This window comes from Pelodiscus sinensis, chromosome 2 (assembly GCF_052426305.1).
Source record: "Pelodiscus sinensis isolate ZL-2025 chromosome 2, ASM5242630v1, whole genome shotgun sequence".
Lineage (NCBI taxonomy): Eukaryota > Metazoa > Chordata > Testudines > Trionychidae > Pelodiscus > Pelodiscus sinensis.
The window spans coordinates 264,004,222-264,030,651 of NC_143053.1; the positions used below are offsets into that span (position 1 = coordinate 264,004,222).

General features: G+C 72.5%; 1 protein-coding gene across 1 annotated transcript; it reads left to right on the plus strand.

Moving 5' to 3' along the window:
- Positions 1-2,285: 2,285 nt before the first annotated feature.
- On the plus strand, positions 2,286-14,707 carry ABCB8 (ATP binding cassette subfamily B member 8). Its single transcript, XM_089776862.1, has 16 exons — positions 2,286-2,437; positions 3,340-3,607; positions 3,857-4,012; positions 6,288-6,382; positions 6,479-6,584; positions 7,142-7,303; positions 8,114-8,199; positions 8,482-8,579; positions 8,658-8,763; positions 8,852-8,885; positions 10,489-10,625; positions 11,647-11,741; positions 11,957-12,090; positions 13,486-13,633; positions 13,868-14,118; positions 14,467-14,707. The coding sequence occupies exons 1-16, from the start codon at positions 2,343-2,345 to the stop codon at positions 14,545-14,547; spliced, it is 2,052 nt and encodes a 683-aa protein (XP_089632988.1). The 5' UTR covers positions 2,286-2,342; the 3' UTR covers positions 14,548-14,707.
- The last annotated feature ends 11,723 nt before the right edge of the window (positions 14,708-26,430 follow it).

Here is a 26,430-nt window from a genome sequence, read left to right on the forward strand (position 1 = left end):
CAGGGAACAGGCACCCGGGTTACCAGTGGGAATGCGCTGGGCTCGGACGCCCCCCCGGCAGGGCCCAGAGAACAGGCACCCGGGTTACCAGTGGGAATGCGCTGGGCTCGGACGCCCCCCGGCAGGGTCCAGAGAACAGGCACCCGGGTTACCAGTGGGAATGCGCTGGGCTCGGACGCCCCCCCGGCAGGGCCCAGAGAACAGGCACCCGGGTTACCAGTGGGAATGCGCTGGGCTCGGACGCCCCCCGGCAGGGCCCAGGGAACAGGCACCCGGGTTACCAGTGGGAATGCGCTGGGCTCGGACGCCCCCCCGGCAGGGCCCAGAGAACAGGCACCCGGGTTACCAGTGGGAATGCGCTGGGCTCGGACGCCCCCCCGGCAGGGCCCAGGGAACAGGCACCCGGGTTACCAGTGGGAACGCGCTGGGCTCGGACGCCCCCCGGCAGGGCCCAGAGAACAGGCACCTGGGTTACCAGTGGGAATGCGCTGGGCTCGGACGCCCCCCCGGCAGGGCCCAGGGAACAGGCACCCGGGTTACCAGTGGGAATGCGCTGGGCTCGGACGCCCCCCGGCAGGGCCCAGAGAACAGGCACCCGGGTTACCAGTGGGAACGCGCTGGGCTCGGACGGCCCCCCGGCAGGGCCCAGAGAACAGGCACCCGGGTTACCAGTGGGGATGCGCTGGGCTCGGACGCCCCCCCGGCAGGGCCCAGAGAACAGGCACCCGGGTTACCAGTGGGAACGCGCTGGGCTCGGACGCCCCCCGGCAGGGCCCAGAGAACAGGCACCCGGGTTACCAGTGGGAACGCGCTGGGCTCGGACGCCCCCCCGGCAGGGCCCAGAGAACAGGCACCCGGGTTACCAGTGGGAACGCGCTGGGCTCGGACGCCCCCCCGGCAGGGCCCAGAGAACAGGCACCCGGGTTACCAGTGGGAACGCGCTGGGCTCGGACGCCCCCCGGCAGGGCCCAGAGAACAGGCACCCGGGTTACCAGTGGGGATGCCCCACGACACAAGGGAACGCAGGGTCCCTGCCTCAGGGTCGCTCAGCCGGTGGCCTGGGGAAGTTCAGGCCCCGCTCAGCGCCAGAGCCGGGTGTCAGCCGGGACCCAGCTCCGTCCCTAGCGCAGACCCCTCGCTGCTGGGCCATTGGCTGCGACCCCTCCGCTCCCCCTCCCTCTCCCCCGGCCCAGCCCCCAACGCCCCTCCTCAGGAGATGGGGTCGGCCGTCTCCCCACCGTTCCCTGGGGGCAGACGCACCCCGCGGTTCCCAGGAAGACCCCTCAGTGCGCCAGGCCCCTCCGTCTCCTGGGACCAGTCTCCTGCCCCCAGCGCCCGGCTCTGGCAAGCCCCCTCCTACTGCCCCAGTCACTTGCTGCCGGATGCATCCCACCCCCGCCACCAGTCACGGAGCGTGGGCTCTGGCCGGAGGGCGGGGTCCACGCGGGGAGGGGCGGGGCTCTGGCCGGAGGGCGGGGTCCGCGCGGGGAGGGGCGGGGCTCTGGCCGGAGGGCGGGGTCCGCGCGGGGAGGGGCGGGGCTCTGGCCGGAGGGCGGGGTCGCGCGGGGAGAGGCGGGGCTCTGGCCGGAGGGCGGGGTCCGCGCGGGGAGGGGCGGGGCTCTGGCCGGAGGGCGGGGTCCACGCGGGGAGAGGCGGGACTCTGGCCGGAGGGCGGGGTCCGCGCGGGGAGGGGCGGGGCTCTGGCCGGAGGGCGGGGTCCGCGCGGGAGGGGCGGGGCTCTGGCCGGAGGGCGGGGTCCGCGCGGGAGGGGCGGGGCTCTGGCCGGAGGGCGGGGTCCGCGCGGGGAGGGGCGGGGCTCTGGCCGGAGGGCGGGGTCCGCGCGGGAGGGGCGGGGCGGGGCTCTGGCCGGAGGGCGGGGTCCGCGCGGGGAGGGGCGGGGCTCTGGCCGGAGGGCGGGGTCCGCGCGGGAGGGGCGGGGCTCTGGCCGGAGGGCGGGGTCCGCGCGGGAGGGGCGGGGCTCTGGCCGGAGGGCGGGGTCCGCGCGGGGCGGGGGGGCGGGGCGGGGCTCTGGCCGGAGGGCGGGGTCCGCGCGGGGAGGGGCGGGGCTCTGGCCGGAGGGCGGGGTCCGCGCGGGGAGGGGCGGGGCTCTGGCCGGAGGGCGGGGGCCGCGCGGGAGGGGCGGGGCTCTGGCCGGAGGGCGGGGTCCGCGCGGGAGGGGCGGGGCGGGGCGTGGCTCTGGCCGGAGGGCGGGGTCCGCGCGGGGAGGGGCGGGGCTCTGGCCGGAGGGCGGGGTCCGCGCGGGGAGGGGCGGGGCTCTGGCCGGAGGGCGGGGTCCGCGCGTATCTCTGCGGCGCGGTGCATTGTGGGCCGGCGGCACGGCCATGCTTCTCCTGCTGTTCCGGGCGGGGCGCGGGGGCTGCTGGGTCCCCCCCGCGCTGCGCCCCCCCGCCGGGACCCGCCCGCCCCGGACACCTGGGTCCGCCTCAGGGGGGTCAATGGGGGCCAGCGGGGGGGCCAGACCGGGCCTGGGGGCTGTCGGGGGCCTTGGTGCCCCCCCGTGTCGCGCCCCCCCGGGGCTCGCTGGCTGGCGGGGGGAGGGGCTCGCTGGCTCCGGGGCTCGCTGGCTGGCGGGGGGGGAGGGGCTCCGGGGCTCGCTGGGGGGGGGAGGGGCTCCGGGGCTCGCTGGCTGGCGGGGGGGGGAGGGGCTCCGGGGCTCGCTGGCTGGCGGGGGGGGGAGGGGCTCCGGGGCTCGCTGGCTGGCGGGGGGGAGGGGTTCGGGGCTCGCTGGCTGGCGGGGGGGGGGAGGGGCTCCGGGGCTCGCTGGCTGGCGGGGGGGGGGAGGGGCTCCGGGGCTCGCTGGCTGGCGGGGGGGGAGGGGCTCCGGGGCTCGCTGGCTGGCGGGGGGGGAGGGGCTCCGGGGCTCGCTGGCTGGCGGGGGGGGGAGGGGCTCCGGGGCTCGCTGGCTGGCGGGGGGGGAGGGGCTCCGGGGCTCGCTGGCTGGCGGGGGGGGAGGGGCTCCGGGGCTCGCTGGCTGGCTCCGGGGCTCGCTGGCTGGCGGGGGGGGGGGGAGGAGCTCCGGGGCTCGCTGGCTGGCGGGGGGGGGGGGAGGAGCTCCGGGGCTCGCTGGCTGGCGGGGGGGGAGGGGCTCCGGGGCTTGCTGGCTGGCGGGGGGGGGAGGGGCTCCGGGGCTCGCTGGCTGGCTCCGGGGCTCGCTGGCTGGCGGGGGGGGGGGAGGAGCTCCGGGGCTCGCTGGCTGGCGGGGGGGGGGAGGAGCTCCGGGGCTCGCTGGCTGGCGGGGGGGGGAGGGGCTCCGGGGCTCGCTGGCTCTCTGCCCCCCCCGGCCCCGGCGGGCTCTTCACCCCTCCCATCTCCTCGCAGGCGCGCAGCCCATGGCCCCGGACTGTCCTGCTGCCTCGCCAGGCCCCCCCCCGCCCTGCCCCGCCCGCCGCGCCGGGCCACCGCGCTCCTGCTGGGGCCAGCCTGCCTGGGGCTGGGGCTGGCGCTCCGGGCCAGAGGAGCTCGCTGCCAGGGGGCTGGGAGCCCCGCCCTGGCCCCCGCCAGCCCCGCGCCGGAGCCGCACTTCGACTGGGCTGAGTTCTGGAAGTTCCTTCGCCCACAGCTGCTGGCCCTGTCGGTGGCCGTCGTGGTAAGCGCCTCCCTGCCGGGGAGCCGGGCGCGCGGGGGCAGAGCGCCCACGTGTTTCTGCTGGTGGTGCCCTTCGCACGTGCCTCGGCGCACAGAGTAAAATGTATTGCGCACGAGGCCGGACAAAACGAGAGAGACCACCGCTCCTTGTGCTCGGAGGGAGGGGCCCGGCTGCCCCGGCTCCAGGCCCTCTCTGCCCCATGCTGTCCCGGGGCCAGCGCTGGGCTCTGATCGCTCCCTCTGCCTGCAGTTTGCTTTGGGCACGGCCCTGCTCAACATCCGGATCCCCTTGCTCCTGGGGGAGCTGGTGAACGTGGTGTCCCGCTGCGCCCAGCAGCGAGTTGGGAACTACCTGCGTGAGGTGCGCCGGCCGGCCCTTCGGCTGCTCCTGCTCTACAGCCTGCAGGTAAGGGGCGGGCTGGGCTCTCAGCCCCCTGCCCCACAAATGCGCAGCCACTCCCTGGGGGGTCCCGGCTGGCCGGCCTCGCACCTGTGCCTGACCAGCTGGCTGAAGTGTCGAGTGGAGCCCTGGAGGGTCGGGGCTTGACAGGGTCCCCGCAGGAGGATTCCCGCCAGGCAAAGTCATGTTGACCCGGCTGCCAGCGCTTATTCGGCCTTTCCCGAGGGCCCCGCCGCAGCGGCTGAAGGCGCAGGCCCCCGGGGTGGGCCAGGGCCAGGGCAGGACGAAGGGCGTGTGGCTCTGCACAGCGGGGAAGCAGCCCTTGCAGCTGACGGGGATCTTGGCGAGCTGGGCCCAGAGGGCGAAAGGGCAGCAGGGCAGGCGGTGACGTTCCCGGCTGATCAATCCAGGCGCGCGCTCTGGAGGGGAACAGAGGCTGCCGGCCGGGCTGTACGGTCACGGCGCCGCCCAGGACGGGGGGCTCACAGCCGGCAGCCCCCGAGATCTCTGCTCCCTGCAGCGCCTGGCGCCGCGGGGGTGTGGGGAGGCTCCGGGCGGGGGTGGAGGGTGGCCTGATGCCGTTGTAGAAGCCAGGCTTGCAGCCTCCCCGACTAAGGATATTCATCGTGTAACTGACTAATCGAGTCGTCGACACGTTTTGGCATCGATAGGGCGGCGCCACCGTGGCGCTTCAAAGGGGCAGCGCAGGGCCCAGCCCCCGCCTCTCCCCTGCTGCCTCTATCTGACAGACAGCAAGGGGGGAGCGACTGGTCAGCTAGCCGGTCGCCCTTCAGGGATGCTCCAGGTGGTGCTGGGTCCTGCCATGAGGGCTGGGGACGGGACTCGATCTCTTACGGTCCCTGCCAGTCCCAGTGCTCTAGGGTTCTGTGTCAACTAGCCCTTAACATCCCTGCCCCAGACCCTGTGTGCAGCCCCGGGGCTTGGCCCGGACAGGAGAGAGCCGGAGGGCTCGCCGGGGGGGGAGGGGCTTGGACAGGAGAGAGCCGGAGGGCTCGCCGGGGGGGGGAGGGGCTTGGACAGGAGAGAGCCGGAGGGCTCGCCGGGGGGGGAGGGGCTTGGACAGGAGAGAGCCGGAGGGCTCGCCGGGGGGGGAGGGGCTTGGACAGGAGAGAGCCGGAGGGCTCGCCGGGGGGGGGAGGGGCTTGGACAGGAGAGAGCCGGAGGGCTCGCCGGGGGGGGAGGGGCTTGGACAGGAGAGAGCCGGAGGGCTCGCCGGGGGGGGGAGGGGCTTGGCCCGGGCAGGGCAGACGGGAGGGCTCGCCGGGGGGGCAGGGGCTTGGCCCGGGCAGGGCAGACGGGAGGGCTCGCCGGGGGGGGGGGGGGGCTTGGCCCGGGCAGGGCAGACGGGAGGGCTCGCCGGGGGGCGGGGGCTTGGACAGAGCCGGAGGGCTCGCCGGCGGGGGGGGGGGGGGGGCTTGGGCAGGGCAGGGCAGACGGGAGGGCTCGCCGGGGGGGGCGGGGGCTTGGACAGAGCCGGAGGGCTCGCCGGCGGGGGGGGGGGGGGGCTTGGCCCGGGCAGGGCAGACGGGAGGGCTCGCCGGGGGGCGGGGGCTTGGCCCGGGCAGGGCAGACGGGAGGGCTCGCCGGGGGGGGGGGGGGGCTTGGCCCGGGCAGGGCAGACGGGAGGGCTCGCCGGGGGGCGGGGCTTGGACAGAGCCGGAGGGCTCGCCGGCGGGGGGGGGGGGCTTGGCCCGGGCAGGGCAGATGGGAGGGCTCGCCGGGGGGGGGGGGGGCTTGGCCCGGGCAGGGCAGACGGGAGGGCTCGCCGGGGGGGGGCGGGGGCTTGGCCCGGGCAGGGCAGACGGGAGGGCTCGCCGGGGGGCGGGGGCTTGGACAGAGCCGGAGGGCTCGCCGGCGGGGGGGGGGGGCTTGGCCCGGGCAGGGCAGACGGGAGGGCTCGCCGGCGGGGGGGGGGGGCTTGGCCCGGGCAGGGCAGACGGGAGGGCTCGCCGGGGGGCAACAGATGGGAGTGGGCGGCCGGGGGCAGGACTGGCCAAGGAGCGCCTGGCTGGAGAGCTCCTCCCGGTGCTCTGCTCAGGCGGAGCGACCCTCCCCGGGTGCGATGGGGCCGGGGCTCGGCCGAGGGAGGTGGGGGTGGGCCGTGCGTCCCCGGCGCGGGCAGGCGGCACAGCTGCGTAACCCCCTCCCAGGAGCCTGCGGCGGGATCCCAGCTCCGCGGCTGTCCTGGGGCGCCCGGTGCCGGGGGCAGGTCACCGTGCTGAGCGGAGCTGGAGCCGCCCGGCCCTTTCCTCTGTCCCAGGGGCTGCTGACGGTCGGCTACATCGTGCTGCTGGCGCGGGTCGGGGAGCAGGTGGCCGGCAGCATGCGCAAGGCCCTGTTCGCCGCGCTGCTGCGGTAAGTCCCCGTGGGGGCGGGCTGGGGCACGGGGCATGTTTGGGGGGTGGGAGGCAGCAGCTCCCTCAGGCCCCCCCCTCCCTTCTCGCCCCGCAGGCAGGACATGGCCTTCTTCGATGCCAACCGGACGGGGCAGCTGGTGAACCGGCTCACGGCGGACGTCCAGGAGTTCAAATCCTCCTTCAAACTCACCATCTCCCAGGTGAGCCCGCGGGAGCCCGGCCTGGCCCGCCCGGGGGGAGCTCAGTGCCGGCGGGTGCCGGGCTGTGCCGTAGTGGGGGGGACCTGGCTGGTTTCTATGGGTCTGTGGTAACCCCACTGGCTGCCGCCGGTACCACAGCCCAGGACAGGGAGGGGTCATTATGCAAAGGGATCTCTCAACCGGTGGGACCAGCTACCCCCCATGGAGAGGGACAAAGGAAGGGGGATGCTGCCCTGGCTGGGGGGCAGGGCTGGAGGAGGGTTAGTTAGTTTCTGGCTGGGAGCATGGAGGAAGCAGCCTCAGCAACAGGCTGGGGGGTTTAGAAGCCGAGACCCCTGCCCCATATCAAGGGGGGCTGAGGCATCCTAGGCCTGCCCTGGAACCTGATGACATCTGTGCTGTGCTGTGTCCTGGAGAGGCAATAAACCACCTCTATTCTACTGGCTGGGGGAGTCTGTTCGTGCCCTTCGGGGGTGCAGGAGGCGGGGAACCCCATCGCGCCGTCACACGGGCCCTCGGGGGGGCTGGGGCCCCACTGACTGGCTCTGTGCTCGCAGGGCCTGCGCAGCGTCACGCAGACCGTGGGCTGCTTCGTCTCGCTCTACCTGCTCTCACCCAAGCTGACCGGGCTCCTGCTGGTTGTGGTGCCCAGCCTGGTGGGCACCGGCGCCCTCATTGGCTCCTTCCTGCGCAGCATGTCCCGCCGGGCCCAGGAGCAGGTAACGCCCGCCCGGCCCGGCCCGGGGCCCCGCCCGCCCGGCCCGGGGCCCCGCCCGCCCGGCCCGGGGCCCCGCCCGCCCGGCCCGGGGCCCCGCCCGCCCGGCCCGGCCCGGGGCCCCGCCCGCCCGGCCCGGCCCGGGGCCCCGCCCGCCCGGCCCGGCCCGGGGCCCCGCCCGCCCGGCCCGGCCCGGGGCCCCGCCCGCCCGGCCCGGCCCGGGGCCCCGCCCGCCCGGCCCGGCCCGGGGCCCCGCCCGCCCGGCCCGGCCCGGGGCCCCGCCCGCCCGGCCCGGCCCGGGGCCCCGCCCGCCCGGCCCGGCCCGGGGCCCCGCCCGCCCGGCCCGGCCCGGGGCCCCGCCCGCCCGGCCCGGCCCGGGGCCCCGCCCGCCCGGCCCGGCCCGGGGCCCCGCCCGCCCGGCCCGGCCCGGGGCCGGCAGCTGCCTTGGGGGAGAACCCTCCAGGGCCCCTCTTGTCTGCTGGGCCAGGCGGGACGCGTGTTGGCCCCGCTGCGGAAGGGGGCAGCTGCAGACTGGTGTGGAACATGGACAGGCCCCAGCCTGGCTGCCGGGCGGGTCTGGCCGTTCCCGGCCCCTCCCACGGCCCGGGGCCAGACTCCCTTGTGCTCACTGCCCAGCCCCGCTGCTCCCCCAGGGCGAAGGGGCGAGAGCCACCCGGAGCCAGCGCTCCTAACCGCACAGACCAGGGGCAGTGCCAGCTGCGCCATCCCCCGGGCCCCCTCCAGACCTGGAGGGCCCCAGCGATTGGCCCTGCGCAGGAGAAGCCAGTCCCGGCATGTGACCCCCTCTCCGCAGGTGGCCAAGGCCACGGGTGTGGCAGACGAGGCGCTGGGGAACGTGCGCACCGTGCGGGCATTTGCCATGGAGGACACGGAGCTGGCGTGAGTCCTGGCCAGCGGCTCTGGTCCCCACCCTGCCCCCGGCTCCAGTCCTGCCGTCCCTCATGCACACGCTCCCTGCTGCCCAGGCCCGGCCCCGGGGGGCGCTGCACGACGGGGGGCTGAATCTCTCGGCCCGGCCCCGGGAAGGGCGCTGCGTGAGGGAGGGGCTGTGGCCCCCCTGCCTGGCCCCGGGGGGTGGGTGCTGTGCGGGGGAGGCGCCAGGGGGCGGGGTGCTAACAAGGGCCTTGCAGCCGCCAGCCCTGCCCTCTGCCCGCCTTGCAGCCTGTACAGCCGGGAGGTGGACGCCTCGAGCCGGCTGAACCAGACGCTGGGCGTGGGCATCGCCATCTTCCAGGGCCTGTCCAACGTGGTGCTGAACGGTGAGTGGCCCCCCCCCGCAGTGTGGGGCCGTGTGCCCCCGGCGGGGCCCTGACGCGCTGCGCCCCTCTGCCCTGCAGGCATCGTGCTGGGCACCATCTGCGTGGGGGGCTCCCTCCTGGCGGGGGACGAGCTGTCGCCTGGAGACCTCATGTCCTTCCTGGTGGCTTCGCAGACAGTGCAAAGGTCAGAGAGCAAAGGTCATGGGCCGTGCGCCTGGGGGGGCTCCCCGCGACCCCTGCTGAGCAGACCCCCTCTCGCCTTGTCCCGGCAGGTCCCTGGCCAACGTCTCCGTCCTCTTCGGACAGGTAGGGGGCCCGGCGTCCGGCCGGCTCTGAGCAGCCTGCCCGGGGGGGGGCCCGGCGTCCGGCCGGCTCTGCGCAGCCTGCCCGGGGGGGGTCCAGCGTCCGGCCGGCTCTGCGCAGCCTGCCGGGGGGGGGCCCGGCGTCCGGCCGGCTCTGAGCAGCCTGCCCGGGGGGGGGGTCCAGCGTCCGGCCGGCTCTGCGCAGCCTGCCCGGGGGGGGGCCCGGCGTCCGGCCGGCTCTGCGCAGCCTGCCCGGGGGGGGGCCCGGCGTCCGGCCGGCTCTGCGCAGCCTGCCGGGGGGGGGGCCCGGCGTCCGGCCGGCTCTGCGCAGCCTGCCGGGGGGGGGGCCCGGCGTCCGGCCGGCTCTGCGCAGCCTGCCGGGGGGGGGGGCCCGGCGTCCGGCCGGCTCTGCGCAGCCTGCCCGGGGGGGGGGGGGCCCGGCGTCCGGCCGGCTCTGCGCAGCCTGCCCGGGGGGGGGGGGGCCCGGCGTCCGGCCGGCTCTGCGCAGCCTGCCGGGGGGGGGGGCGGGCGCCCGGCGTCCGGCCGGCTCTGCGCAGCCTGCCCGGGGGGGGGGGGGGCCCGGCGTCTGGCCGGCTCTGCGCAGCCTGCCGGGGGGGGGGGGGGGGCGGGCGCCCGGCGTCCGGCCGGCTCTGCGCAGCCTGCCGGGGGGGGGGGGGGGGCGGGCGCCCGGCGTCCGGCCGGCTCTGCGCAGCCTGCCGGGGGGGGGGGGGGGGCGGGCGCCCGGCGTCCGGCCGGCTCTGCGCAGCCTGCCCGGGGGGCCCGGCGTCCGGCCGGCTCTGCGCAGCCTGCCCGGGGGAGGGGGGGCCCGGCGTCTGGCCGGCTCTGCGCAGCCTGCCGGGGGGGGGCCCGGCGTCCGGCCGGCTCAGCCCCGCTCTGCGCACCCTGCCCGGGGTGCCGGTGCCGGCAGGGCTGCTGAGGGCTCCTGGCAGCAGGCTCCGGGACAGGACCCGGCCTGTACGCTTGGCCGCCCCGCTGGCTGACTCCTGCCGGGCTCGGTTAGCTGCGCGTCCTGCTGCCGCCCGGCTGGGAACCCGACAGGAGGGCCAGCAGTGCGGGTTCGGGTGCTGGCCCAGGCTGGGGTGGGCTGAGGGAGGGCCAGGCCTGCACAGGAGCCCTGTGGCCGTCGGGGCCGTGCAGACGGAGCCTTGGGCAGCCCATCGCTGAGGCCGCGTCTTCGAGTCCAGGACCCTGACACCGAGCGTGTGGTGCCGGGCGGGTCCCCCTGGGCCCTCTCTGGTTCCCGGTCGCTGGGCGGGCTGGGCGGCCTGTGCTGCTCTGCACACGCTGGGGGGCAGCCCTGCCCGGTGGCAGGCACCTAGGCCATGGCCTGGCCAGGGGCAGGGGTTTGAAGGGGGGGGCTGCCCGGGGGAGTGAGTGAGCCGTGGCTGGGACACGGGGGCAGCCTGGGCTGGGCCAACATGAAGAGGAGACTGAGCCGAGAGCTGGGGGTCAGGGCCTGGGTACCCCGCGGGGTCTGAGGCTGCCGGCCTGACTCCGATGTCCACGTCCGACCCCGCCCGCGCTGGATCTCGGAGCAGCAATAACGCCCCGGCCGAGAGTCCCGACGCGTCCCATGGGCCCTGCAGGTCGTGCGCGGCCTGAGCGCCGGAGGCCGCGTCTTCGAGTTCATGACCCTGAAGCCGAGCGTGTCCCTGTGCGGAGGGGCCCGGATCCCCCCCCAGGCCCTGCTGGGCCAGATCTGCTTCCGCGATGTCAGCTTCAGGTGAGCACGGCCGGGCCGCCTGGGGTGTGGCACCGGGGGTGTGGCACCTGTCGCCCTCGCCCGCCGGCGCCCCCCGCTCGGACCCCCCGCCCTGCCCCTGGCCCCGCCCGCCGGCGCCCCCCGCTCGGATCCCCCGCTCGGATCCCCCACCCTCGCCCGCCGGCGCCCCCCGCTCGGACCCCCCGCCCTGCCCCTGGCCCCGCCCGCCGGCGCCCCCTGCTCGGACCCCCCGCCCTGCCCCTGGCCCCGCCCGCCGGCGCCCCCCGCTCGGACCCCCCGCCCTGCCCCCGGTCCCGCCCGCCGGCGCCCCCTGCTCGGATCCCCCGCCCTGCCCCCGCCCGCCTGCCGGCGCCCCCTGCTCGGATCCCTCGCTCGGATCCCCCGCCTGCCGGCGCCCCCTGCTCGGATCCCTCGCTCGGATCCCCCGCCCTGCCCCCGCCCGCCTGCCGGAGCCCCCCGCTCGGATCCCCCGCCCTGCCCCCGCCCGCCTGCCGGAGCCCCCCGCTCGGATCCCCCGCCCTGCCCCCGCCTGCCTGCCGGCGCCCCCCGCTCGGATCCCCCGCCCTGCCCCCGCCTGCCTGCCGGCGCCCCCCACTTGGATCCCCTGCTCGGATCCCCCGCCCTCGCCCGCTGGCGCCCCCCGCTCGGATCCCCTGCTCAGATCCCCCGCCCTCGCCCGCCGGCGCCCCCCGCTCGGATCCCCCGCCCTGCCCCCGGCCCCGCCCGCCTGCGCCCCCCGCTCGGATCCCTCGCCCGCCGGTGCCCCTCATTCTTGCCCACAGCCCTGCTGGTGCCCCTCACTCAGATCCACTGCCCGTGCTCCCTGCCCCCCTCCGAGCCCTACTGGGGCCCCTTGCTCCAGCCCCTGCCCACAGCCCTGGCAGTGCCTCTCACTCCAACCAGCAGTCCCTGCCGGTGCCCCTCCCTCCGCCCTGCCCCCCGTGCTCCTCGTCGCAAGCCTCCGGGTTCTCCTAGGGCCTGTCCCGCTGTGCCCGGGCTGACGTCTCTGCTCTTCCCACAGCTACCCCACGCGCCCCAGCTACCAGGTGCTGCGCAACTTCAGCCTGACCGTGCCCCCGTGCAAGACCGTGGCCATCGTGGGCGAGTCGGGAGGAGGTACCGGGCTGCCCCCTCGAATCCGTCCTGGGGGGTGTGGCAGGGAGCCGGGCTGGGACCAGACCACACAGGGCTCTCCCCTGGCTGAGGGCAGCCTTCCCCCACTAGCCTCGTAGCCTCCACTGCCCGCCTGCGCCGGGGCTGCCGGTGCCCTGCAGGCTCTGGGAGAGGGGGCCGGGCCGTGGGGCCACTGCAGCTCTCCCCTCGCCCTGCAGGCAAGTCCACGGTGGCGGCGCTGCTGGAGCGGTTCTATGAGCCCACGCGAGGGGCCATCACGCTGGACGGACGCGACCTCTGCGCCCTGGACCCCTCGTGGCTGCGGGGCCAAGTCATCGGCTTCATCAGCCAGGTGCGGGCAGAGGACCAGGCCAGAGGGGGTAGCGGGGGCAGCTGGGAACGGGGCCTGGGTGGTGGGAGGGGGCAGCGGCGTGGGGGGCAGCTGGGAACGGGGCCTGGGTGGTGGGAGGGGGCAGAGGGGCGTGGGGCGCAGCTGGGAACGGGGCCTGGGTGGTGGGAGGGGGCAGAGGGGCGTGGGGCGCAGCTGGGAACGGGGCCTGGGTGGTGGGAGGGGGCAGCGGCGTGGGGCGCAGCTGGGAACGGGGCCTGGGTGGTGGGAGGGGGCAGAGGGGCGTGGGGCGCAGCTGGGAACGGGGCCTGGGTGGTGGGAGGGAGCAGAGGGGCGTGGGGCGCAGCTGGGAACGGGGCCTGGGTGGTGGGAGGGGGCAGAGGGGCGTGGGGCGCAGCTGGGAACGGGGCCTGGGTGGTGGGAGGGGGCAGAGGGGCGTGGGGCGCAGCTGGGAACGGGGCCTGGGTGGTGGGAGGGGGCAGAGGGGCGTGGGGCGCAGCTGGGAACGGGGCCTGGGTGGTGGGAGGGGGCAGAGGGGCGTGGGGCGCAGCTGGGAACGGGGCCTGGGTGGTGGGAGGGGGCAGCGGCGTGGGGGGCAGCTGGGAACGGGGCCTGGGTGGTGGGAGGGGGCAGAGGGGCGTGGGGCGCAGCTGGGAACGGGGCCTGGGTGGTGGGAGGGAGCAGAGGGGCGTGGGGCGCAGCTGGGAACGGGGCCTGGGTGGTGGGAGGGGGCAGAGGGGCGTGGGGCGCAGCTGGGAACGGGGCCTGGGTGGTGGGAGGGGGCAGAGGGGCGTGGGGCGCAGCTGGGAACGGGGCCTGGGTGGTGGGAGGGGGCAGAGGGGCGTGGGGCGCAGCTGGGAACGGGGCCTGGGTGGTGGGAGGGGGCAGCGGCGTGGGGTGCAGCTGGGAACGGGGCGTGGGGGGGGCGGGAGGGGGCAGAGGCGTGGGGCGCAGCTGGGAACGGGGCCTGGGTGGTGGGAGGGGGCAGAGGGGCGTGGGGCGCAGCTGGGAACGGGGCCTGGGTGGTGGGAGGGGGCAGAGGGGCGTGGGGCGCAGCTGGGAACGGGGCCTGGGTGGTGGGAGGGGGCAGCGGCGTGGGGTGCAGCTGGGAACGGGGCCTGGGTGGTGGGAGGGGGCAGAGGGGCGTGGGGCGCAGCTGGGAACGGGGCCTGGGTGGTGGGAGGGGGCAGAGGGGCGTGGGGCGCAGCTGGGAACGGGGCCTGGGTGGTGGGAGGGGGCAGAGGGGCGTGGGGCGCAGCTGGGAACGGGGCCTGGGTGGTGGGAGGGGGCAGCGGCGTGGGGTGCAGCTGGGAACGGGGCGTGGGGGGGGGGCGGGAGGGGGCAGAGGCGTGGGGGGGCAGCGGGAGGGGCATGAGACGCAAACCTGCCCCCGCCCAGGAGCCGGTGCTCTTTGCAACGAGCATCCTGGAGAACATCCGCTTCGGCAAGCCGGGGGCCTCGGACGCCGAGGTCTGGGCCGCAGCCCGGCTGGCCAACGCCGACGGCTTCATCCGAAGCTTCCCCCACGGCTACGGCACCATCGTGGGTGAGCGCGGGGGTAGCAGGCGGCCGGGGCGGGGCCTGGCCAAGGGGCTGGGGGGGCCGACGGTCATGGGGCGGGGGAGCTGGCGGGACTGGGGGAGGGGCTGGGGGGAGGCCGGCGGGGCCGGGAGAGGGGGGGCTGGGGGCTGCAGCTGGGGGGCCGGCGGGCCCGGGGGAGGGGCTGAGGGGCGGCGGCTGGGGGGCTGGGGGGGCCGGCGCTGAGCCCTGCGCCCCACAGGCGAGCGCGGCGTGACGCTGTCGGGGGGGCAGAAGCAGCGGGTGGCCATCGCGCGGGCCCTGCTCAAGGACCCGGCCGTGCTGATCCTGGACGAGGCCACGAGCGCGCTGGACGCGGGGGCCGAGCAGGCCGTGCAGGAGGCGCTGGAGCGGGCGGGGGCCGGGCGCACGGTGCTGCTCATCGCCCACCGGCTCAGCACCATCCAGGGCGCCGACCTCATCGTGGTGCTGGCCCAGGGCCGCGTGGCCGAGGTGAGGGGGCCGGGGGGGCTGCGGGATCCCGGGCTGGATGGAGGGAGGGGCTGGGCAGGGCTGCATATGGGAGCTGGGGTGCAGCAGGCGGGCGGGGCTGGCGGCTGGGTGGGGCGGGGGGGCAGCAGGCGGCTGGGGCGGGGCTGTGGCTGGGCGGGGCGGGGGGGCAGCAGGCGGGCGGGGCTGGCGGCCGGGGCGGGGCAGCAGGCGGGCGGGGCTAGCGGCGGGGCGGGGGGGCAGCAGGTGGGTGGGGCTGGGGGGCAGTAGGTGGGCGGGGCTGGCGGCTGCGCGGGGCTGGGGGGCAGTAGGTGGGCGGGGCTGGCTCCCCTGACCCCCGTCTCCCCGCAGGTCGGGACCCACGGCGAGCTGCTGCGGCGGGGCGGGCTCTACGCCGAGCTCGTTCGCAGGCAGGCCGCGGAGCAGCCCTGAGCGGAGCAGCCTGGTGCCACTGTCCGGGGCCCGCGCGCCTCCTGCCTCCGCCGGCCCGGCCCAGCTCAGCCCCCTCCCCTGCTGTGGGGCAGGGCCCAGGCGGGGGGCCCAGCGCTGGCTCATGCTGTGTCCTGCCCTCCAATAAAAGCCAGGAGCTGTCGCCTCTGTCTGCTGGGCTGGGGGGTACCAGGGCCAACCAGCCCCATAGCGTTACCATGGTGATTGGACCATTACCTCATCTGGCCACGCCTCCATCCCACACAGGGTGTGGGGTGGGGCTGGACTCCTCGCCCCCCTCCCCCAGGCGCTGGAGCATTGGGTGGGGGTGCCTGGTGGCAGGGCTAGGCTGGGCTGGGGGGGCGGGGAGACAAGGGGTTCTCCCTCCCCCCCCCCCTTTGGGTGCTCAGGGAGAGAGGGTCCCAATTGCCCCGCTGTGGTGAGAGCTGTAGCCCAGGGGCACGCTCTGTAACCCTGTGTGTCCTCCACCCTGCCCCGGCCCCCCTGTAGCGTGTAGGGTGAGCTCCCCGGCCGAGGGGCGCTCTGTGTGTGTGTGTGACTCCTCCCCCCGCAGCGTGTGGGGTGAGCTCCCCGGCCGCGGGGCGCTCTGTGTGTGTGTGACTCCTCCCCCCGCAGCGTGTGGGGTGAGCTCCCCGGCCGCGGGGCGCTCTGTGTGTGTGACTCCTCCCCCCGCAGCGTGTAGGGTGAGCTCCCCGGCCGAGGGGCGCTCTGTGTGTGTGACTCCTCCCCCCGCAGCGTGTGGGGTGAGCTCCCCGGCCGAGGGGCGCTCTGTGTGTGTGACTCCTCCCCCCGCAGCGTGTAGGGTGAGCTCCCCGGCCGAGGGGCGCTCTGTGTGTGTGACTCCTCCCCCCGCAGCGTGTGGGGTGAGCTCCCCGGCCGAGGGGCGCTCTGTGTGTGTGACTCCTCCCCCCGCAGCGTGTGGGGTGAGCTCCCCGGCCGAGGGGCGCTCTGTGTGTGTGACTCCTCCCCCCGCAGCGTGTGGGGTGAGCTCCCCGGCCGAGGGGCGCTCTGTGTGTGTGACTCCTCCCCCCGCAGCGTGTAGGGTGAGCTCCCCGGCCGAGGGGCGCTCTGTGTGTGTGACTCCTCCCCCCGCAGCGTGTAGGGTGAGCTCCCCGGCCGAGGGGCGCTCTCTGTGTGTGTGACTCCTCCCCCCGCAGCGTGTGGGGTGAGCTCCCTGGCTGAGGGGGAGGAGGGAGAGAGCGAGCGAGCGAGAAAACTCCTGTGCAGCAGGGTGCAGGCGAGTAGCCAGGAGGGGCTCCGGTGTGGGGCTGCCCTATCCAGGGCCGAGCCCAATGACTCCTGATACTGGCCCCTCTGCCCTGGGTCCAGCCTGATGGCAGGGGCCTCCTGCAGTGGGGCAGCTTGGATGTGGGGGGTACAGGAGTGGTTGGGGGCAGGGTTAAAAATCCCCTCATGGAATCCCAGGTCGGGCAGAGACCCCGGCAGCCACCGAGTCCCGCCCCCTGCCCAAGGCAGGACCAGCCCGACTCCATCCGCCCAGCCAGGGCTTGGCCAAGGGGGGAGTTAAACACCCCTGGGGAGCCCAGCCCAGCGCTTCCCCCTTCCCAGGGAAAGAGCTTTTCCTAGACCCCCCCACGGCACCGGGAGCCCCTTGCTCCTCTTTCTGTGACGTGCCGGGGGTTCCCCACGTTGCCCCAGGTGTGACTCGGGCGGCAGGTAGCCCAGAAGGGTTTGGCTCTCGGACAGGAGCCAGAGCAGCCAGCCTTATTCCTCTGAGGGGGAAGGGTTCCCGGGCCCCTCAGCCCCCTTGCTCCCCCCAGCCCAGACGAGGCTGCTCCAGGCCCAATGTGCTGAGCCCTGGGCCTCAGGACGAGAGACACTGACCGTACTTCCCCAGGGAGTCACCCCCGCCCAGCCTGCCCCTCTGACGTGGGCTGTACTCGCGAAAGCTCATGGTGTCCTCGGTCTTGTTTGTTAGGCTCTAAGGTGCTGCAGGGCCATTGGTTACGTTTTCCTGTTCTAGAGTAACTTGGCTACCCATCAACCACCTCATGCAGCTAGTGCTGCAGGGCCTGGGGAAACTGAGGCACGCAGACAGCATCACTACGGAGCAGCACAGGCCAGTAGGATCACCCAGAACCCCGTAAGACAAATGGTGAATGCAGCACCAGCGTGAAGAAAGAATGACAAGGTAGACGACAGCCCCACTATGGCAAACTCCCTGCGGGGAGTTACGGGCTGCTCTCAAATCCCCCCTCACTCTGCTCTTCTGCAGACTAAACAGCCCCAACTCCCTCAGCCTCTCCTCATAGGTCATGTGCTCCAGCCCCCTCAGCATTTCGGTCGCCCTCCACTGGACCCTCTCCAATGCGTCCGCGTCCTTCCTGTAGTGGGGGGCCCAGAACTGGACACAACACTCAGGGCTGGGTCTAGACTGGCAAGTTTTTCCAGAAAATCAGCTGCTTTTGCAGAAAAACTTGCCAGCTGTCTACACCGGCCGCTTGAATTTCCGCAAGAACACTGACGATCTCACGTCAGAAATCAGCGTTTCCCGCAGAAATACCACGCTGCTCCGTTCGGGCAAAAGTCCTTTGGCGCAAGAGGGCCAGTGGAGACAGCTCAGATTCGTTTTGTGCAAAAAAGCCCCGATGGCGAACGTCTCAAAGATAACGGCCAAAGGCTGCGCAATGACATTTGCCAACTTTCTCAGCACCCTCGGGTGCATTAAACCCGGGCCCATGGATGTGTGTAGGGTTAGCTCTTCTAAATAGCTCCTGACGTGTTCTTTACCCACCACGGGCTGCCAGCCTCCTCCCCACGCTGCGGGGCCCAGCGCGTTACTCCAGGGGGCTGCCCGGCCCCTCCCCACGCTGCGCGGCCCAGCGCGTTACTCCAGGGGGCTGCCCGGCCCCTCCCCACGCTGCGCGGCCCAGCGCGTTACTCCAGGGGGCTGCCCGGCCCCTCCCCACGCTGCGCGGCCCAGCGCGTTACTCCAGGGGGCTGCCCGGCCCCTCCCCACGCTGCGCGGCCCGGCGCGTTACTCCAGGGGGCTGCCCAGCCCCTCCCTACGCTGCGGGGCCCAGCGCGTTACTCCAGGGGGCTGCCCAGCCCCTCCCCATGGCTGCGGGGCCCAGCGCGTTACTCCAGGGGGCTGCCCAGCCCCTCCCTACGCTGCGGGGCCCAGCGCGTTACTCCAGGGGGCTGCCCGGCCCCTCCCCACGCTGCGCGGCCCAGCGCGTTACTCCAGGGGGCTGCCCGGCCCCTCCCCACGCTGCGCGGCCCAGCGCGTTACTCCAGGGGGCTGCACGGCCTCCTCCCCACGCTGCGCGTCCCAGCGCGTTACTCCAGGGGGCTGCCCGGCCCCTCCCCACGCTGCGCGGCCCAGCGCGTTACTCCAGGGGGCTGCCCGGCCCCTCCCCACGCTGCGCGGCCCAGCGCGTTACTCCAGGGGGCTGCCCGGCCCCTCCCCACGCTGCGCGGCCCAGCGCGTTACTCCAGGGGGCTGCCCGGCCCCTCCCTACGCTGCGGGGCCCAGCGCGTTACTCCAGGGGGCTGCCCGGCCCCTCCCCACGCTGCGCGGCCCAGCGCGTTACTCCAGGGGGCTGCCCGGCCCCTCCCCACGCTGCGCGGCCCAGCGCGTTACTCCAGGGGGCTGCCCGGCCCCTCCCCACGCTGCGCGGCCCAGCGCGTTACTCCAGGGGGCTGCCCGGCCCCTCCCCACGCTGCGCGGCCCAGCGCGTTACTCCAGGGGGCTGCCCGGCCCCTCCCCACGCTGCGCGGCCCAGCGCGTTACTCCAGGGGGCTGCCCGGCCCCTCCCCACGCTGCGCGGCCCAGCGCGTTACTCCAGGGGGCTGCCCAGCCCCTCCCCATGGCTGCGGGGCCCAGCGCGTTACTCCAGGGGGCTGCCCAGCCCCTCCCTACGCTGCGGGGCCCAGCGCGTTATTCCAGGGGGCTGCCCAGCCCCTCCCCATGGCTGCGCGGCCCAGCGCGTTACTCCAGGGGGCTGCCCGGCCCCTCCCCACGCTGCGCGGCCCAGCGCGTTACTCCAGGGGGCTGCCCGGCCCCTCCCCACGCTGCGCGGCCCAGCGCGTTACTCCAGGGGGCTGCCCGGCCCCTCCCCACGCTGCGCGGCCCAGCGCGTTACTCCAGGGGGCTGCCCAGCCCCTCCCCATGGCTGCGGGGCCCAGCGCGTTACTCCAGGGGGCTGCCCGGCCCCTCCCTACGCTGCGGGGCCCAGCGCGTTATTCCAGGGGGCTGCCCAGCCCCTCCCCATGGCTGCGGGGCCCAGCGCGTTACTCCAGGGGGCTGCCCGCCCCTCCCCACGCTGCGGGGCCCAGCGCGTTACTCCAGGGGGCTGCCCGGCCCCTCCCCACGCTGCGCGGCCCAGTGCGTTACTCCAGGGGGCTGCCCGCCCCTCCCTACGCCGCGCGGCCCAGCGCGTTACTCCAGGGGGCTGCCCGGCCCCTCCCCACGCCGCGCGGCCCAGCGCGTTACTCCAGGGGGCTGCCCGCCCCTCCCTACGCCGCGCGGCCCAGCGCGTTACTCCAGGGGGCTGCCCAGCCCCTCCCCACACTGCACTACCCAGTGTATTAGTCTGGGGACTCCACCACTGCAACCCCTTACCCCAGCCCAGCCCCAGGGGGCGCCGTGTCCTTTCCCCAGCCGGGCTCCAGGGGGCGCCGTGTGTGACGGCGTGTTGGGGTCCCCCGCCTCCTGCACCCCTGAAATGGCACCAACAGACTGCACCAGCCAGTAGAACAGGGGAGTTTATTGCCTCTCCAGGACACAGCCCAGCACAGATGTAACCTGGTCCCAGGACAGGCGTAGGATGCCTCAGCCCCCCTTGATATGGGGGGGGGGTCGGGCTTCTAAACCCCCCAGCCTGTTGCTGAGGCTGCTTCCTCCATACTCCCAGACCCAAACTAAAACTAACTCTCCTCCAGCCCTGCCCCCCAGCCAGGGGCGGCATCCACCTTCCTTTGTTTCTCCCCATGGGGGGTGGCTGGTGTGACGTAGTGGGGGTACTTGCTGGGCTGTGGTGACCCCTGCTGCCTGGAGCAAGACCCAGCAGGGAAAACCTCGCTAGGCAGAGGTAATGCCAAACTTGTTGAACCAGTGGCCAGACACCCCCCATGGAGAGGAACAAAGGAAGGTGGATGCTGCCCTGGCTGGGGGGCAGGGCTGCAAGGGAATTTAGTTAGTTACTGTGGGAGAGCATGGAGGAGAGCCTAGGAGAAGGGGCTGGAGTTTAGGGGCCCAGTCTCCCCCATCACAAGGGGGCCTGAGGCATCCTAGCCCAGCTCTGTGACGAGACTACATCTGTGCTGTGCTGTATCCTGGAGAGGCAATAAACTTCCTCTAGTCCACCGGCTGGTGAAGTCTGTTTGTGCCATTTCGGGGTGCAGGAGACGGGGAACCCCCAACGCGCCGTCACACTGGTGTCAGGAGTGGGATGCACTGCACCCCGTGGATGGAGCTTCCAGCGGCAAGCGACAAGGTGCAGTAGAAGCAAGAGCCCTGGAGCCAGGCGTGCTGGAGACAGAGCGAAGCGGTTCCTGGGAATCGTGGGGCGCTGCAGCACTAGACTGGTGAGTCTGCACCCAGGGGCCCAGCGGGCAGATGGCCTACGCCCGACTCTTGAAGGCAGAGCTGGTGGGGCTGTGCAGAGAGAGGGGCCTGCCTGTGCAGAAAGCAACCAAGGCCCAGCTGATTGCCCAGCTGGAAGATAATGACCAGCCACAGGGCCAGGATCTTGTCCCCAGGGGAGGCAGCCAGACCCCCCCTGAGAGTGTGTCAGGCTCAGAGAGGGGGAGGAGCGCTGGAACCCAACGGAGAGATGAGACAGCGTCTCCCGGGAGGCCTGCAAGCCGTAGCCCATCTAGGGCAGGGGCCAGCCCAGCGGAGCTGCGGTGGCTGGAGATCCAGCTGCGGATCAAGGAATTGGAAGTAGAGGACCGAGAGAAGGAGCGCCAAGATCGAGAGAGGCAGCGACAGCATGAGCTGGCCATGGCAGAGCGGAGAACCGGCGGGGCACCGGCTGCACCAAGTGCAGATGGGCCCCAAGGTCCCAGGACTGCCAGACGCTTGGAGAGGCTCGTGGTGGCCCAACTGAAGACGTGGGTGACATAGACGGGTTCCTCAGTGCCTTTGAGAGGGCCTGTGGACTGCAACGGGTCCCCCCAGCTGACTGGCTGCAGGAGCTCATCCCCGCACTGAACCAGGAGGCGGCCGGAGTGCTCAGTCAGCTGGAGGACCTACAGCCAGGGGATTACAACCGAGTCAAGGAGGCCCTGCTGCACAAGTTCGGGCTGACCCCCGAGATGTACAGGAAGAAGTTCCGGGGGGTACAGAAAGGGCCACGGGAGACCTATGTGGACCTGGCCTCCCGCCTGGCGCAATACTGCCGCAAGTGGGTGTCTGGAGTCGGAGCCCAGACCGCAGAGGAGCTGCTCAAGCTGGTCATGATGGAGCAGTTCTATGAAGCATGCCCACCCAAACTGAGGCTGTGGCTCAAGGACCGGAGACCAGAGAACCCCCAGGAGGCCGGGAGACTGGCGGATGAGTTCACGGAGAGCCGGTCCGGGTGTGAACGGGAGTCCCGGAGAGAGAGGGAACCGCGCAGAGACCGGATCTCGGCTGAGCGACGGAGGGAGTCAACTACGGGGCGAGACCAAGGAACAGGTCGTCTGTGCCCCAGAGAACCAGCCAGGGCCTGGACAGAGACAGCCCAAAGCCTAACTTGCCATCGCTGTGGGCAAAAAGGCCACAAGAGGGCTCAGTGCACCAGGTCCCAGGACCGGGGACTTTCCGGGGTTAACTGGCTGGGGCGGGAGGAAGGGCAGGCTGCCCCAGAGGCAGGGGCTGGCAGGCAAACCTCAGCTCAGAGAGAGGGGAAGGATGCTCAGTGCACCTCCCCTGGGAGGTCTGATTCTCAGGAGGCGGATTTCTCCGTGTACCGGGTGGGGGCAGGACGGCCCCTGCGGAGCGAGTGCCTCATACCCCTGGAGGTGGATGGTAGGAAGGTGACGGGCTTCTGGGACACGGGGGCGGAGGTGACTCTGGCCCGATCCGACATAGTGGCCCCGGAGCAGATACTACCCCACGCGCAGCTGACCCTGAAGGGCATAGACGGGTCCCCGTTTAAGGTGCCTGTAGCCAGGGTGCATCTGAAATGGGGGGCCAAGGAGGGCCTCAAGGAAGTGGGGGTGCACCCGCACTTACCCACTGAGGTGCTGATGGGGAATGACCTAGAGGAGTGGCCCCATGAATCCCAGCGGGCTCTAGTCACTACCCGGAGCCAGAGCCAGCGGGGGACTGACAACGTGGGTCCAGGGAAGGACTCCTGGCAGCGTCCTCAGGGTCCCATCCCAGTGGACACGGGGTCCAGCCAGGCTGGGACTCCGGACCTAGGCAGAGGTGGGGGACAGGTCCCGATCCCTGCCTCAGCAGCTGAATTCCAGGCTGAGGTGCAGGCAGACCCCTCCTTGCAGAGGCTGAGGGACCAGGCTGGCCTCCATGCAGCTCAGCCCCGGGGGAGAGGTGGCCAGGAGAGATTCCTGCGGGAGCGTGGGCTCCTGTTCCGTGAGTGGCTCCCCCCCAGGAAGGCGAGGGCATGGGGGGTCCAGCGGCAGCTGGTCGTCCCCCGAAAGTATCGCCTCAAGCTGCTGTATTTGGCCCACGATGTCCCCGTTGGGGGCCACCGGGGGATCCGGAGCACCCGGCTGAACCTGCTCCAGCACTTCTATTGGCCGGGAATCTTTACAGCCGTGCAGCGGTACTGCCGGTCCTGCGACTCCTGCCAGAGGGGCGGGAAGGCCCAAGACAGGAGGAAAGCGGCTTGGGGGTCTCTACCCCAGATAGACCCTCTGGGCTTGCTGAGAGAGTTATGGGAGGGGAAGACCTCCCTGGATGGAGCTTCGGGGGTGGAAGCCGCCCTGGTTGTCCAGAGAAGGCTCACTGGGCTCATGGCCCCGGCCCGAGAGACCCTGGCCAGAGATCAAGGCCAGCGGAAGGGTGGGTGTGACCCCCGAGGACAGGCCTCCGCCAGTCGCCCTGGAGCGGGGCGGCGAGTGGACAGAGGGAAGCCAGCTCATGTGGGGCCTTGCCACGGCCGGCCTGAGTCAAGGGGAGCACCCATGTCCCCGGGGCGGGTTCCCACGCAGAGGACCCGAACTTCCCTAGGTCACGAGCGGAGTGACCCTGCTCAGTTCGCTCTCGGAGGGGGGAGAACTGTGACGTAGTGGGGGTACTTGCTGGGCTGTGGTGACCCCTGCTGTCTGGAGCAAGACCCAGCAGGGAAAACCTCGCTAGGCAGAGGTAAGGCCAAACTTGTTGAACCAGTGGCCAGACACCCCCCATGGAGAGGAACAAAGGAAGGTGGAATGCTGCCCTGACTGGGGGGCAGGGCTGCAAGGGAATTTAGTTAGTTACTGTGGGAGAGCATGGAGGAGAGCCTAGGAGAAGGGGCTGGAGTTTAGGGGCCCAGTCTCCCCCATCTCAAGGGGGCCTGAGGCATCCTAGCCCAGCTCTGTGACGAGACTACATCTGTGCTGTGCTGTATCCTGGAGAGGCAATAAACTTCCTCTATTCCACCGGCTGGTGAAGTCTGTTTGTTCCATTTCGGGGTGCAGGAGATGGGGAACCCCCAACGCGCCGTCACAGCTGGTCAGACCAGTTTGGAGCCACCTTTGCATAATGACTCCCCCCTTCCCTGCTGGGTCTTGCTCCAGACAACAGGGGTCACCACAGCCCAGCAAGTACCCCCACTACGTCACAGTTCTCCCCCCTCCGAGAGCGAACTGAGCAGGGTCACTCCGCTCGTGACCTGGGGAAGTTCGGGCCCCTCGCTACGGGACAGCACGTCGGTGATGATTTTGGCCTCCCCTTGACGTGGGTCACTTCCATGTCGTAGTCCTGCAGGAGCAGGCTCCACCGCAGCAGCTTGGCGTTGGTCCCCTTCATCTGGTGTAGCCAGGTCAGGGGGCAGTGGTCGGTGAACACCATGAAACACCGGCCAAACAGGTACGGCTGCAGCTTTTGCAGGGCCCACACCATGGCCAGGCATTCCCTCTCTACGGTCGCGTAGCTCCGCTCCCGGGGCAGCAGCTTCCTGCTCAGGTACACGATGGGGTGACGTTCCCCTTTCTCGTCCGCCTGCATCAGCACCGCCCCCAGCCCGGTGTCCGAGGCGTCCGTAAACACGATAAAGGGCTTGTCGAAGTCTGGGTTTACCAGCACTGGGGCCTTGGCCAGGGCTCCCTTCAGTGCACAGAGAGCCCCCTGGCACTGCTCCGTCCAGACCACCCTGTCGGGCCTCCCCTTCCTGCACAGCTCTGTGATCGGGGCAGCGATGGAGCTGAAGTTGGGCACAAACCTCCGGTAGTACCCCGCCATCCCAATGAAAGCCTGGACCTGCTTCTTGGTCTGGGGCACAGGCCAGTCCCGGATGGCCTCCACTTTGGCCGGCTCTGGCTTCAAGCAGCCTCTCCCCACCTTATGGCCCAGGTAGGACACTTCGGCCATTCCAACCTTGCACTTCCCAGCCTTTACAGTCAGCCCAGCCTCCCTCAGCCGATCCAGTACCTGGCTGACCTGGACCACGTGGTCCTCCCAGGACTGGCTGAAGACGCAGATGTCATCGATGTACGCTAGGGCACAGTTCTCCATTCCCCTCAGCAGCTGGTCCACCAGGCGCTGGAAGGTGGCCGGCGCCCCTTTGAGGCCGAAGGGCAGGACCAGGAACTCATAGAGCCCCAGTGGCGTGATGAAAGCCGATTTCAGTCTGGCCTCCTGGTCTAGCAGCACCTGCCAGTAGCCCTTGGTTAGGTCCAGGGTGGTGAGGTAGCGAGCTCCCCCCAGCTTGTCCAGGAGCTCGTCGGGCCTTGGCATCGGGTAGGCGTCGGACACCGTGATGGCGTTGAGCTTCCGGTAGTCCACGCAGAACCGGATCGACCCGTCCTTCTTGGGAACCAGCACCACGGGAGAGGCCCAGGGGCTGGAGGACGGCTGGATCACCCCCAGGGCCAACATGTCCTGGACCTCTCTCTCCAGGTCCTGGGCTGTTTTCCCTGTGACCCTGAATGGGGAGCAGTGCACCGGGGGGTGAGTGCCCGTCTGCACCCGGTGGACAGCCAGGTTGGTGAGACCCGGCTTGTTGGAGAACAGCTGCTGGTGGGAGCGCAGCACCTCCCGGATCTCGGCCTGCTGGGCCGGGGTGAGCTGGTCCGAGAGGGAAATTGACTCCAGCGAAGAGTCCTCTCCAGTCCCAGGGAACAGGCCCACCAGGGGATCCTCCCCCTGCTCCTCCCAGGGCTTACACACGGCCAGCACCAAGTTCTCCCTGTCCCAGTACAGCTTCATCATGTTAACATGATACACCCGCTGGCCGCGCGTCCGGCCCGTCAGCTCCACCACGTAGTTCACCTCGTTCAGCTGCTTAACCACCTTGAAGGGGCCGTCCCAGGCGGCTTGCAGCTTGTTCTTCCGCACGGGGATCAGGACCATCACCTGGTCCCCGGTAGCGTAGGCGCGGGCCCGTGCATTGCGGTCATACCAGACCTTCTGCTTCCTCTGGGCCCTGCTCAGGTTCTCTCTGGCCAGGCCCATGAGCTCGGCAAGTCTTTCCCGGAATGTCAGGACGTATTCCACGACCGGCTCACCCTCCGGGGAGACCTTCCCCTCCCACTCGTCTTTCAGTAAGTCCAGGGGGCCCCTCACTCGCCTCCCATATAACAGCTCGAACGGCGAGAACCCTGTGGACTCCTGGGGCACTTCCCTGTACGCAAACAGCAGGTGGGGTGGGTACTTGTCCCAGTCCTGCGGGTGTTTGTGCATAAAGGTCCGTAGCATCTGCTTCAGAGTCCCATTGAACCTCTCCACCAACCCGTTGGTCTGGGGGTGCTACGCCGAGGCCCAGGTGTGTTGCACCCCACTCTTCTCCCACAAGCACCGGAGCAGGGCCGACATGAAGTTGGATCCCTGGTCCGTGAGAACCTCCTGGGGAAACCCCACCCTGCTGAAAATGGTCAGCAGGGCGTCTGCCACCGTGTCTGCCTCGATGGAGGGCAGGGCCACGGCCTCGGGGTAGCGGGTGGCGAAGTCCACCACCACCAGGATGTATTTCTTCCCTGTCCGGGTCGCTCTGCTGAAGGGCCCCACAATATCCATCGCCACCTTCTGGAAAGGCTCCTCTATGATGGGCAGGGGTCTCAGTGCAGCTTTCTTCCTGTCTTGGGCCTTCCCCACTCGTTGGCAGGAGTCGCAGGACCGGCAGTACCGCTGGACAGCTGCAAACATCCCCGGCCAATAGAAGTTTTGGAGCAGCCTCAGCCGCGTGCGCCGGATCCCCTGGTGTCCCGAGAACGGGATGTCATGGGCCAGGTGTAGCAGCTTGCGGCGATACCTTTGGGGAACCACCAGCTGCCGCTGGGGCCCCTACTTGCCTACCGTCCCGGGGGAAAGCCATTCCCGGTACAGAAATCCCCTCTCCCACCGGAACTTCTCCTGGCAATCTCCTCCTAGGGGTTGAGCAGCACCCAGGTCAGCCCGGTCCCTCAGGGCCTGCAGGGAGGGATCCGCCCGCACCTCCGCCTGGAATTCAGCGGCTGGGGCTGGGCCAGGGCCGTGGTTCCCCCCACTGCCTAGGTCCAACTCTAGGTCTGCTGGGACGGGGCCCTGGGCCCCCTGTTGGGGAACCTCCTCAAGTTCCGGGCTGCCAGCCCCTCGCTTGCTCTGGCTACGGGTGGTGACCAGCGTCCTGTGGGGTCCATCTGGCCACTCCTCTAGGTCACCCCCCATTAGCACGTCGGTGGGCAAGTGCGGGTGCACCCCCACTTCCTTGGGGCCCTCCTTGGCCTCCCATTTCAGATGCACCCTGGCTACGGGTACCTTAAAGGGGGTGCCGC

Coding starts and splice junctions, on each gene's coding strand:
- ABCB8 (XM_089776862.1), top strand. CDS start 2,343: ATGCTTCTCCTGCTGTTCCGGGCGGGGCGCGGGGGCTGCTGGGTCCCC. Junction 7,304..8,113: donor CCCGCCGGGCCCAGGAGCAG/GTAACGCCCGCC, acceptor CCCTCTCCGCAG/GTGGCCAAGGCCACGGGTGT. Junction 8,200..8,481: donor ATGGAGGACACGGAGCTGGC/GTGAGTCCTGGC, acceptor CCCGCCTTGCAG/CCTGTACAGCCGGGAGGTGG.